We start from the raw sequence: 14632 nt of genomic DNA, 5'->3' as shown, positions 1-14632 counted from the left end.
ATGCTTACAGACTTACAGCTAGTGTATTCTGACCCTTCCAGTCATCCACACATCAAGTTTTAGAAACTAGACTTTTATTCCATAGGCCATATCCCATCCTTAAAAGAGTGCAGTCTGGCAGGAACAGTGAATTTATTGATAGAAAAAACAGAAAATATGAGCATTAGCCACCTCAAATATGTTTGCTTAATTAGTAGGATGTTAAAATTTGCAGGACACCACATAACGGAATCAAATTTCATTCATATTTCCTGTCAATCGAGCCTATATACAATGTTGGGCTAAATAATAATAATAATGAAAAAAAAAAGTCTCACACTAATATTTTGTTGGACTGCCTTTAGCTTTGATTACAGCATACATTCACCTTGACACTGTTTTGACAACTTTGAAATGGGTTAAGGTCTGGACATTTCACCAGAGGGGGTATGTGAGAGCAAATGAATAATGAGTCAATAATGTAAAGTGCCCATGTTTGAGTGCCCAAAAAAGTGCTACAGAAATCTAATCTATAATAATAATAATAATAATAATAATAATAATAATAATAATAATAATAATAATAATAATAACAACAACAATAATAATAATAATAATAATACTTATTATTATTATTATTATTATTATTATTATTATTATTATTATTATTATTATTATTATCATTATTATCATTATTATTATTGTAATTAATGGATGGCAGAACTCTGACGACACCCATTTGTTTCTGAACTGCCATTTTGAAGTCATTATCTTGGGATTTGGCTGTTGCCCTGTAGGCTTTTTGGAGCCTGAAGTGACCATATTTGAACATAAGGAGTGAAACTACAGGAGACTGTGGTGGCACACCTGAGCTAATGTAAACTCTACCTTACAGTCTCAGTAAATCAGTAAACTACACTACACTGTCAAACAGGCTTGTTAGTGGAATCAATTAACCACACAATCAAGTTGTCTGCCAAGAGAAAGTGTTTTTTTTTTTTTTAGAAAATAAACTAAAAAATTCTGACTCTGCAGGTGAGTGGGTTGTCATACTGACTTGTCAATCACACACACAATAGGCATCAAAGACTTCTATTTTCCCTGAAAAATTTAAGGATGGACCATAAGATCATTTATTAGAACTTCCAAATAAAGATTTACTGTAAATGCAAAGATTAACTGTCATTTTATGACAATGTCTTTTTTTTTTTTTTTTTTTTTTTTTTTTTTTTTTTTTTTTTTTTTTTTTTTACTTTTCAAAAAAAAACTTTTTTAAAGCACAGTTGATTTGCTAACACGCCAAGCTGGAAAGTCACCTCACAATTTATTGGAAATCATCCTATTAACCACCATCCACAGCTGTTGGATTTGTGCGTGTTATGAGATTAGTATCACTCTCCAGTCACAGCAGGGAATGTGATGATACTAAAAGGAATCTAACTAATCAGCAGCAGGCTGTAATCATTGGGACTAGCCAGGACAATGCTGTTGGACCCAAGCCCCCCACTCAGGAATGTATGACAGGACAGAAAAAGCTATAAACACTGACCAGGGGAAATGTGACTACTGTGCACAACTGTTGGTTGGTTATATTGCAGCTTATATTGTGGTTATACTTATGTATTCTTAAGTATGTAGTTTGTATGTTAAAGTAATTGTTAGTCACTTTTATTGTATGAAAAACATGGAAATATTCTGATTGAGATACTATTACAAATACACACACACACACACACACACACACACACACACATTTACTTATTGTTTTTTTCCCTTCTATCCCACTGCTCAGCCTGTTCCCTAGACCACTTCAGTGTATGTCTTAAAGTTAAAGTGCATTTTCTTCATCCCTTTGCTATTGTTTTTGGCAGAGAATTGCAGTCAGTACAAATGCTTTTACATCTACTACTTATTCACTTGTCATATACCTAATATCTCTATCCGATGGCTGAAAGCTGGGAGTCTGTAATTACCCAGAGAATAAAGTCTACTGAAAGATAATATAATGATGTAAACTATAAAGCAGAATATGAGTCTGCTAAAAAATTCATAGCTAATAAAATATTGCATTTACTTCGCTGTCACATTTACCTCACTGTTACAGACAGCGACACAACAAATCTTAACTGTATGTACACTGTGTTTTAACACAGAATCATTTCCTACCAGTGGCGGCTCGTCAATAGAGGGCACTAGGGCGCTGCCACACCTGTCTCACATGAAAAAGAAGGTGATACGAATCACATAAATCGTATTACAAAAACATTACTGTACAAATAAATAAGTTATACATGATACAGTCTGTGAGTATTGTGTACAATCTGCATTCAAGTGTTGTTTAAAAATGTTTTTGGTAATTTAGTGAGCAGCCAAAGTCACATGTTTCCTGTTTGGGACGCAAAAATCTGTGCCCGAGGGTCTCCGTTGACCATAATACACTCTCATTATAAATGGTGCATGCGTAGTGGACCCCCTCCAATACAAGAGATAGGAGAGCCTTGGGGCACAAAAAAAGTGCACCCAAGCAATACTCAGGAGTAAATGTCACATCCTGAAAAGAATCAAGACCTTCCTCAGAACTTGAATCATTGAATGGGTGGTTAAGTAAAACTACCATGAGAGTGGATCTATCCTTCACTGTGGTTCTCCCTGAGGTTTCTCTTTTCCCACTGGGTTTTTGGAGTTTTTCCTTGGCAAGAAGGAGGGTCTAAGGACAGGGGATGCCCAGGACATTAATCCATTTCCTTCAATCTACTGTTAGTTTGACTGTTGTTTGTTTTCATATACAACTAATTCTGTAAAGCCCTGTGAGGCAACCTCGTTGTGATATAGGGCTCTACAAATAAAACTGAATTGAATGGAATTGAATTGAACTACTACACATTGTCTGAGCGGCTCCATGACTCAGTGGTTAACACTGCAATGGGTGCAGGAGACCTGGTTATCGACTCCTGGCATGAGTGGTCTTGTTGATATGTTTTAGCCCTTACATTGATTTTCTATTTTTTATGCCATATGATCTACCCATACTACCTTCACCTCTGATCTAAATGCATTGTCCATACTATCAGAGGAAAAGACACTTCTCGGGGACATGCCTGACTTTGACAACTGAGTCATGGAAAAATGTGCATGTTTGAAGGATAGACGGGTGAAAAACATATAAAAAAATACATGACTGAAAACACATACTGTGTATTTTTATCTAAAGTAATACTTTAAAATAGTGGTGCCTGTGCATGTATCCTAGTGGTGATATGTGGTTATAGTGCAGCTGAAAACTGACTTGGACACTGTGTCCCACCACAAAATTCTTTTGCCGGCCTCCACTGTTTCCTACATATACTGTGACATTAATAACAGGTTTGTTGTACTACCATTCTGATTGTTACCAGTACTAAGGCTAACTTAGTGACATGGTAAAATGAGAAAACTCAGTGAAACAATTGTATGAAATACAATGAAATTCATACATTCATCTGAACAAGTATGAATGTCTGAAAATGCAAGAACCAATGTTCTTATTTCTTGCTTTGCCACCAACAAAGGAACAATCAAAACATATGAACGGCACATTACAATTTGTAGCCAGTAAACTGAAACTACTTATATCCCCTGAAAAGTTACCATTAAACCATCCAACTGTATTCAGCTCAATGGCACTGTACATGGCTTTAAGCAGTGATTGACTATGACTTCAGCAAACAAGAAACTGCAGTAAAACTGACAAGGATTAATTTGAGTTCCCCAGCCATTCCTCAGTCCTTTCACTGGGACACAGGGGCCTGCACTTGATGAAAATAATGAGATCTCGTTTTTCCAGAACACCAGAGTGCAAGCTGACTGAGGCAGGGATACTTTTAGATTTGACAAGAGAACTTTTAGCCTTCATCACTGAAATGGCCTGTGATGCTGCAATTGCTTACAGCTCACGGCACTGATCTGATCCTCAGCTAGCTTTAATGTCAGTGTGTGGGGGTTGGTTGTGAAGAGGGTGTCTAAACCTTTAGAGTTTGATGAGTTTTGTCCCTAAATGGAAAGATGGCTCCAACGGCCGCTGTTTTGCCAATGGCTCTGTAGCTGGAATATAGAGGAAAATACAGGGGTGATTGGTCTAGAGGAATAGGTTCCCATTCTTGTAGTCACAGATAATAATTTTCACTTGAGGCAACAGTGTGACATTCAGTCATACACTGTGCATAAAAAGTGTGGACAAAGCCTCTGTGACAATACCCACTAATTTGTCTTTTGAAAAGTCAAGTTTGGCATTTTGGCCATTGCCATCTTGGCTTGTTAGAAGCGTAAAGGATCATATTTGAACAAGAAGTAAGTAACAGGAAACACTGATCACACTGATGAATAACAATGTGTTGTTAAATGCCAACACGTAATTTCAGCTACACATACTACTCAGTTTTCATTTCATTTCATTTATTAAGATCCCCATTAGCAACTGATAATTCAGTTGCTATTCTTCCTGGGGTCTCCTCTACATTACATTACGATTTGAATTATTTTACATTAATCTTACACCATTCACGCCCACACACACAAACACACACACACACACACACACACACACACAAACACGACATATACAACAGCCCAATGCAATTAAAATAAATAAACAAACAAAATAAATACTATACATTCGTACGCCTTCACCAAACAATAGCTGTCTGATACAAATAAACAAACAAAATAAGTGCTATACATTTGTACTCCTTCACCAACCAATAGCTCTCTGATACAAATCATAAGACATCTTTCAATATTAGCAATACTCATTCCATTTCATGCCAGCTGTGTAAACAAAAGTTTAACCAAACTGTTGTGTTTAATCACTTTTAAACGTCACAAAATGTATACACAAACTAATAAAGCAGGATAGCTAACACTATAAAAATCTGATATAAATTACATTAGCTAAAGAAGCTATGTTAGGCTACCAGGGTGGGTATAGAATTTAAGTACAGGAAAACTTCATGACACAATCCTCCAATGGTCTTGTAGCTTATCAACCATGTGGACAGATAGCTATCCTCTAACCCCATATGAATAAGGAAACCTATGAACTGACTTGTTTTTGGAACCAGTATCAAACAGTTTAGGAACTGTACTTTCTGGCACTAAACATTATGCCCTACAAGGATTGCTATTACCATTCAATGTCGTGCATATTAACAGCCATCTTCCATGCACAACAGCACAATAACCCTTCTTGACCATCCTTATTTTTAAGAATCTTGCATTTGATAAACAGAGCTAAATTTAGATAAAGTACAGAGTTTAAAATTCTTCATTTATATGCAAAGTTCCATGGGCTTTTAGAGGGGTCACAGTTCTTTACTCTGCATTAAGACATTGCCATCTAATGAAGGCCCCCCTGATGTGTTACACATTAATTCAACTAATAATTCCTACTGCTTCAAACATGTAGTAATGCATTAGTATATGAAAGAGTCATATGACCTCATTATAAAGTGTTACAGAGATGTCCTCAGAAAGACAGTGACTGTCTATTTGTGCACATAGTCATTGCTTTAGGCTCTCTGAGTCATTGAGGCACGTGCGTGGAAGATGCTACTTTTGCTTAATGCATGAAGGAAGCACGATTATTTCCTCTGCATAACAATAAGGTAAAGCCTGTTCTGCATCTGTATACCTCCTACTCTGTAGAGCTAGCACATTATTTGCACAATTGAGAAGAATTGTTGCTTGTATGTTGAACAAAGAAATAAAAATGGTAAATGTGGACATATTACAGACACAGTGCAGCTGTTGGAAATATTTTTTAATAAGTTGTTTGTATACCTTAAGTGCATTGAGTACCTCTTAAATGTTCTGATTTGATTATGATTTTCTATTTATCTTTTTCTGATGGCACCTTCTTTGCAGCCCATGGCTTGAATGCATCACAATATATATTGAAACATAACATACTTTTAACATCCATAATGCTGTGTAATCATAGTTATAAGTGCTCATAATAATTCACAATGGCAATAACAATGCAGTAGCTTTATCTACAGCAAACATTACCAAAGTCACATAACCATATATTGTGACTTCGCTTGTAATTTACAACATGCCCATAACAGGAGGGACATACTTTGGCTGCTTAAACAATAAGTTGAATTATGTTAGTAATTATTTGTTATAAAATGATTATAATTTGTGACAAAAAATATAATTCAAATTCATTTTGGTTCTTCAACCCAAAAATAGCGATAGCAAAAATGTATCGTAAGTCAATTGTAACAAAAAAAGCACTGATATCTAACCTTACGAGTGATTATAAAATACTTTACAGAGTTGTGATTATGATTATTATAAAACATTACAAAGATGAATGAATGCTTTGAGATAAACTTTGCAATATATTACAAGTATATTTATAATTTATCATAGATATTGCCTAAATAATGAGTTTTGACTATTGTGAGAAAGCATTATACATCTCTACAGGCACATTATAATGCGTTGTTCATAGTATGTTCATGTTTTATTGCATTATATGAAGTGTATCATTTACACAGTCAAAATATTTGACAAGAATATGTATTTATAGATAAATGTCATCTGGTAGTCTCATATAGCCACACCTTCTCCACATTTTGTTGTGTGAGTGCAGGAGGTGAGTCTGGCTCATTCCACTATCATTCTGGAATGGAGTAAAAGCTCTCTGGGTTGTTTGGCCAGCTTTCTGTTTCCTCAAACTAATGACATGCATCTTTTGGCAGTGCTACATCCAGGAAGCAGCAACTGTACCTTTGCAAAACAGTGCTAGGAACAGAAGTTGTTTTGTTTGGACATTTCTACTTGGAGAAGTGATCCATGGTATTAAAACAATTAAATCCTAAATACTAACTAGCAAAAGGCTGGAATTTAATGAAATAAAATATATGCTTTTGCGAAAATGATGACCTATTGCAGTGTGTAGACTGGCTGAAATAATACCAATGAACAGATCAAAACAAGCACAACCTCTGTGGTATAGTGATATTTTGGATTTAGTGACAATGACCTTGATATCCTATTAAGTAGATGCATGATAACATTTATCACAATCTCAAATTGCATTTTGTCCACATAATATTACTTTTTCACCATTCATGCAGCCCTTATATTAATGTGATCTTTCTTATTTTTCATCATAGGAGATTACATGAACATATCAAAGATAGCATGGTCATCAGAATGAGATGTGTGAGAAAGTCATGAGTGGTGATGTTAATGAGTATTTGTTCTGCTGAGCTGACACAGTGACATTGGAATGGTTCACGGTCATGCATGAAATGACAGCATGACATCAGCTAACACAAATTTAAGACATAGGGTTGTGCAGTCTTTTTTGAATCAGTCATAGATATCTGGAATTTTGACTAGCTACGTTAGCTTACACTCCTTATATTGACTAAATGTATGTCAGTGTCAGGTCAAATCCTATGTATTTGTCATGGAGTTGCATCATTCACGTCTTTTTCTTCTTGTTACATTTGTCATGTGTGATACAAATAAGAGTCACCAGGGGATTGTCTTTTCTGTGTATTTTCTGTGTCTATGTCTTTTCTTATTGTTTTATCGATTTAGGTAGAAATCAGATGTTGTGAGGGTGCACAAGGATACAAAATAAAAAGGGTTATCAATTCCTTTTAAATGCAAAATAATAAGAGTTATAAATCTGTTTTTGAAAAAATAAGAAGTGTAAAGTATTAAAATATTAAAATAGAGTAAAAGGAAAAAGATGGCAGAAAAATAAATACTCCAAGTACAAATAGTTAAAAACGGAATCACAGTTGTAGCTGTCTGTGATACTGATGCACAATAAAAGAAAATAAATTGTCAAGGACAGTAATAATATTTCACAACTTGTATATTGGATTTTTTAAGATGGAACACGGTTACACTGTCAGTCTGTCAGTAGTTACATCTATTCAGACAGTTTTGTTTTTTTTTGTATGTTCTCACCTTGATTTGGTCTGTGTTGTTCAATGGCTGATGCCTGCCTCTCCCACCCTTAAGGAGTGCAGACTCACATTTGTTGGTTTCTCCATTGGCAGAGAACAACATGTAACATTAACAATTCTATGATATACAAACATATTGTTTTATAACTGAAAAAGAAAAAAAACATCAGGGTTTTAACAGCAGAAAAGTCAGTTGTGTGTTTGTATGTTAGCATTTGAATTATTGGTGTCCTGTGTCTGTTAGTTGGGGACTAGTGTGTTCTTAGGCAGCTCATAGATTGCTTCCTAATGTTGTCTCGCTTGCCATTCCAAAAGTTTGCCCCCAATAGGCAGACACATTACTAATGACTATCATGTGACAAAGTGGATGTATTGGACATAGTTTTGATGGTCCAAGACTCAGTAAAACTTGTAGATGGCAATTCATGATACATTTTGTAGCTGTGGGTCATAGAGGATACCATATTTGTCTTGAAGGTATCAAGCTATACAGTCTGGGAACCCATGCCTTATGTTCTAAAGGTAACTTACCTTTGCTGGAGTGATTCTCTGCACGTGCACTGGAGATTGCAGGTCGTGTCTGCCCATTTGGTCTTTGTCCTAATCCAGAGGAGCATGCCTGGCTTTGGTTCTGGACTGAAACTGGTCTCTGGACGAGATTTCCTTCGCTGCCTGCCCTCATCAGCCTCTCTCCGATCCGCAGCATGCATGAGCGGTTCCCCTGCACCTCCTTTCTCAAACTGGGGCTCTTTAGCCCTGCTGATCCAGGTCTACTCAGACGGGAGGAATTTGACATGTTCCCTCTGGGCTGAACAGAGTGCTGGGTCAATTTTCTACGGTTAGTCAGTGTCCTTCGTTTACAAATCCCGTTTTTTTGTGTGTGTGTTTCTTGTGCTCTGCTTTCGTTGTTATGTCATTGCTCTATGTATAATTCTGTCCTTCTGATTTCCAGAGACTTGTTTTCTATCTCTTAGTCTCTCTTCATGTGGAGAGGAGAGCTGAGTGTGGCATTATTCCATTTCTGTCAGATTCAGTCATGCAGCTATGTAACTTTGTCCTTCTGGTTGTCCTCTTTTGTCTGTGTTTGTTGAAGCTGCTCTAAAGTCTGGTTTGTTTTGAGAAGTTGTTTCTTAAAGTCTTTATCCTTTGCGCTTAATCTTCAGTGTTCAGCTGCTATTCTGTGCATCTGTTCTTGTTTTCTTGAGTCTTGTTCAAACCCTGGTCTCTCCGCAAGACTGTGGTAAAATTGATCATTGGCATCCAAATCTGTGGCTGTTCACACAGCTTACAGTCTATGTTATTACTGCATCCCTGTCGGCATGTTCTCTCTCTGTGAGGTTAAATCTCATCTGAGAGAGCTCTGCCACACTCTCTCTCCCTTTCCCACCACTTCCTCTTTCCCTCCCCTCCCTCTCTTTCATTGTTGCACTCACCCTTTTTTAATCCCCCTTGTGCTCTCTATTCTCTCTTCTTTCCACCTCACTTTTGGTTGTCATCTCATCTCAGTTTTATTAAAATGCCTTTGCTGTTGTCAGTTTGCAGTGCAGTAAAATTAGGGTGGTGTGTGGGTTGTGTTTCAGTCACATGTTAACACAGAAATTACGGGTTCCCCATGTTGGAGCTGGTTGTTTGTTGACACTAGACAACATCAATCAATCAGTCACTCACTCACTCAATCAATCAATCAATCAATCAATCAATCAATCAATCAATCAATCAATCAATCAATCAATCAATCAATCAGTCAATCATATTGAATTTATATAGCACCACATCCTATCAAAAGTTATCTTGTGACACTCTACATTTAGCGCTGGTCTGAACCAGACAATTCACAGACACCCAACAGAATCCTCCAGAGCAAACATTTGGTGACAGTGGTGAGGAAAAATTTACTTTTGGGAGGAGGAGGAGACACATGGATGCACAGGAAACTGAACTATAACTGTTAAAAACTAGAACTGCTGTTACTAGTATTACTACCAATAACTAGTATAACTACCCATAACTGCTATCACTACTACTCCAAATACAAGAACTAACTCTGGATATACCACCACTGCAGCTTTTAGTACCAATAATAGAAACCTCTACCATCCATGTAACTATATGGTGATCACTATCACAGCTATATGGATAAATGAATAGTAATGATGGAGGCATAAGAAAAGTAGGACCACAGCAGCAAGTCCAGAGATGATCTGGGAAAACCTATGAGGACATAAAGCACATAGACTCCAGGGAAGAAGTCAAGTCAGCAGTGGTGGGTACAAATGCATGGCAGTGGTTGGAACAAATGCATGGTAGGACTTTTACTTTGTGGAGCTGGGATTCTCCACCACTGCAAATCAGTAACATGTATTATCTGGGGCATAAATAGAGGAGAGAGGAGGTCAGACAGGAAGTGGAGCTCAGTGTATCATGATGAGTCTCCCAGCAGTCTAAGCCTATAACAGCATATCTAAAAGAGCAGCCTGAGCTGCCCTAACTGTAAGCTTTATCAAAAAGGAAAGATTTAAGCGACAGGGAGGTGGTTCTACAGTAGAACTTGATAGCTGAAAACATATTGTCTAAATCAGTAGTTCCTAACCTTTTTTCCTTGGAGCCCAGACAATGGTAATGATCATACAGAAATCTGCTTAAGCTACCTGTATCAGCATTAGTAGGCATGCTACTCATTTAGTAGAATGGATACACACACAAAAATCTACTATCACTTTTCCTGTTAACTGAGCACTTCCACACTATTTTATTCCACACTATTATGTCATTGGAAAACAAACTTACCTTCCCGCTGTGAAGGTAGATTTGTTTCTTTATAGCTTTAACTGTGGAGAGAAATTTGTTTCTTTATTCATCAATCAAAAAGAATAGATTTGCAATTAAAAAGAATAGATTTGCAACCAAAAAAGAGATTTGAGAGCAAAAGACAGTAAATGGCAATAAAAAAAAAAAAAAGATCATTTTGCTTATAAATCAGTCCTCTTTGCTTGTGAGTTAAAAACTTTTGCTTGAGACTTCAAAAGTTTTGCTTGAAAATCACTCCTCTTTGTTTGCAACTTCAAAAGTTTTGCTTGGGAATTTAACTGCTCTTAATGGGCGTGGTCTACACTGATGGATGAGAGAAGAGTTTCTATTGGTGGCTCCAGCTTCCACCTTAAACCCACTTCTCCACTGTGTTATGTTACTGGGGGGTCAGTTGATAGTCTGTTGCTCTTCAAACAAAGAAAAAAAGTTTTTGAATGCAGAAAACTATTTGAGATCCAAAAAATTGCATTTGAACACTTTTTTTCTTTGATTGAAAAGGTGATTTTTTAAAATTGAAAATTCTTTTTTGATTGAAATTATCTTTTTTGTATCTGGGCCATATTATGGGTAGGATATTTGTGTCTTTATTAGTCAATCCCAAAAAATATCACTTCAGTCAAAAAAAATATTTTCAATAAAAAAAACTTCAGTTCAATAAAAAAAAAAAAAAAAAAATTCAGTTAAATAAACTTCACTTCAATCGAAAAAAAATATTTTCAATTAAAAAAACTTAAATAAAATATAATTAATCAAAGAAAAAAGTGTTTGAAAACGAAAAGAATTTGAGAACCAAAAAATTGCATTTGAACACATTTCTCTGATTGAAGTGAAAAAAGTTTTGAAGTCGTTTTTTTTTTTTTTTTGATTGAAACATTTTGATACAAATATCTTGCAGTAGGCAGATGCTTCCCCATTGGTCAGACATGTTTGAGTGACAAGTGTCCACACCAGTGACGTTTAACGTAGGAATGTCTGTCTAGAACGAGCAAGTCCCCATTTGGCAAAGTACAGGTATGTGGTGAAAATCCTTCTTCCATCTCCATCCTATCGATACACACAAACTTTTCAAATGACAGCATTTCTATTCCACAGACAACATTTAATGCCTTTTCAAATGTACACTGAGGGGAAAAAATGTGGTTTTGTAGGATGTAAATAAGATAAACAGCGTAAGAGCTATCCGTTTCCATTATAAGCTGCTGTGGTGATAGAGGAGAGACAGTGGGCACATGTGGAGACACTAGCATTTGATTCAGAGAAGCCCCCGGCTGTGGACTGTAACATGGGTCAGGTGCTTAGACTAATATGCTGCTAGTGTGTTTAACCTACTGTTCATGCTCCTATTTCCTATCAATTACATTGGACTGTTCACTAAGGAAGCACCTTGTTCGGCTCCACCAGCACCAGAGCAACAAGCATGGAAGTGGGGGCTGTAAATGCTCGTGAGTTCAAGCAGACAAAACAGTTTGTCAAAAGGTATGCAAAACTTAAGGACAGTGACCAATACAAAAATGTGACACAAAAACCTCACAGAAAAGTGTGCACAAGATGTGGGGGACAGCATGAGTTTAGTGCATGTCCAGCTTCAGGCAAATGCTGCTGCACATGCAGCAAAAGGGGCCATTTTGAAGTAATACAGCATTTCCGCCGGTAAGGTTTTGCCATGGCACTGCACCAAAATCACAGCTTTTTCCTTTTTAATACTTAACCAAAGTATTGCGAGCAGGTACACATTAATGACTGACAGCTTAGAGTCACATTTGTTCAGAGAAAGTGATAAGAGAAGAACCAGGAGGGTTTGGTCTCCATAAAGAATGCTGGAGACCACTCTCAGTTGAGAGTGCTCTTTCCTTTATTTGTTCCTGCCAACTTGAAACCCGTATTTTTCATGGTTATTAGTGTCTACCTCTTTGAACCACAGATGGGAGGTATTTCAGTTAAATATATTTAAAACATATGTTTGTTTGAATACATTATGAGTATTTCATCATGTGAAGTTTGCTGAGTAAAACAATTCAGATATAATTTGGAACTGAATCCTTTTAGAGCTAGTATTAGTGTACTGAAATACAGTATATGTACAAAAGTATTGGGACACACTGAATTCAGGTGTTTCATTGTCAAGCAGGGGGTGGACTACAACACAGTGATGACAAATGTCATGAACTAATTGTATATTGTGATAAATATAATTTCAATAATTGTTTCTTTTTTATCTCTAGGGTTTGTTTTGTTTACATGGTTATCTACTCTTACAAAATTTTGTTTGCTTTCACCTAATTTTACACAAGGATGAAATAGTTTTATTATAGTAATACTTTAAAATGTTCTATGTCTATGTTTCTGAAATATGTGTCACATTCTGACCACAAATGGTCATTTTAAACCACCAGATGTTTGTTTGTTTTTTTCCCTCAACTCTCACTCAGGAATAAAAAATCCACCCTACAGTGTTAGTCAAACATACTGTCATTTAACACAGTGCAACACATGAAGACCCAGCTGTATGGGATGGGTAACTTTACACTGAAAAACATGTGTTGAAGTAAAACTACTCTGTGTCTCAGCTAACAAAGGCCTGCAGTGACATCTGGAGGTCTTCATGATTCAGTGCAGTTCCATGATGATGATCATTAGACTTGGTGAACTGGGGCTCATTCTGCACTAACGTCCACTTCTGGGATGCTCTTGAAATGTGACATTGACAAATGGATTAAGGAACAAACACAAGTTCAGAGATGCCTAAAACAATAAGGACTGAAATTTTGCACATTTTTGTAAGTAGCTACTAATTTTAAACATGACTAGATATTTTCAGATTTGCTTTTTGCTCAGATGGTTTTGTGTCTTTGTTTTGGGTTTTAGTACATTACTTTTCAACCTCAGATCAGAATAGTTCAAATAGTTCAAATCTGAATAGTTTGCTGATTTATCAGTGGGAATCTGCTACCCTTTACACAAACATTTTACAGGGTATAGACACTGCTGCCCCCTGAAAACCGTATCTGCTGACACTGTGTTGTCAGTCTTCATTTATGTGTTACCATCTTTCAAAAACACTGTAAACAATGTATGTCTAACTAATATGGGACAATATATCAACCACCTGGAAACAGTTAGGAGCTCCAAAACATGATCTCATGAACTGTATATGACTACTGCAGCCTTACCTGTCCAATAGACTGGAAGTGACTTTCAGTTAACCCTTCTGTCCTCCTCAAATTTACTACCCTCTAGTACAATCTACTCCCCTCATCTTTGCAGCAAAAATGTACACGCACAAAAAACTGCTATAAAATCATCATCAATATATTTTTTTGGCTTTTTTTTTTTGTTATTGTTTTTGATAGAAATCTCTTAAACAACTTTAGCACTGCTTAAAACTACCAAACATTCAACAATTTTCAGGATTGTAACCCTTTAAATGTCAGTTTAATTATTTGAATTCTGAATGATTTATTAAAAAAAAAAAAAAAAAACACACACATTTTTCTTAATATATTCCATATAATAAATAGCAGGGGTGTGGGACATTGGTTGTAATTAAAGCCTTGGTTATGTCAAAGATTAGCAAACAAAATTGATTTGATTGCTTTAGTATTTTTTCTGTAGTGTCAGATAGTCCCTCTGGTTACCCTCGAAGACAAAAATGTATGCAGGGACAGAAGTTAAACCAAATGAAAAATGGTATACATAATTACATGCCTATATACATTTTAACAAACCTCTGAGAACTGTCATAGTGAAAGGCAGAGTGTAACACCAAAGAAAAATTAGCAAACATACATATGTACATTTCAATAGATCTGTGGGGACAAAGCATCAGACCAAAGCAAAATTAAAACATATACATTTTACCTGAGGTCAAGCTTGTA

The 14632-nt window shown here is 36.2% G+C and overlaps 1 protein-coding gene across 1 annotated transcript in view; it reads right to left on the bottom strand.

Moving 5' to 3' along the window:
• Positions 1-9289, bottom strand: part of LOC115436836 (sickle tail protein homolog) — a 104125-nt gene extending 94836 nt beyond the window's left edge. The window contains exon 1 of the mRNA XM_030159793.1: positions 8481-9289. Coding sequence (XP_030015653.1) covers positions 8481-8745 — 265 coding nt within the window. The 5' untranslated portion in view covers positions 8746-9289. The remainder of the gene's footprint in view (positions 1-8480) is intronic.
• Positions 9290-14632: the final 5343 nt, after the last annotated feature.

Source organism: Sphaeramia orbicularis, chromosome 17 (genome assembly GCF_902148855.1).
Source record: "Sphaeramia orbicularis chromosome 17, fSphaOr1.1, whole genome shotgun sequence".
Lineage (NCBI taxonomy): Eukaryota > Metazoa > Chordata > Actinopteri > Kurtiformes > Apogonidae > Sphaeramia > Sphaeramia orbicularis.
This window is presented reverse-complemented; position numbering and strand designations above follow the sequence as displayed.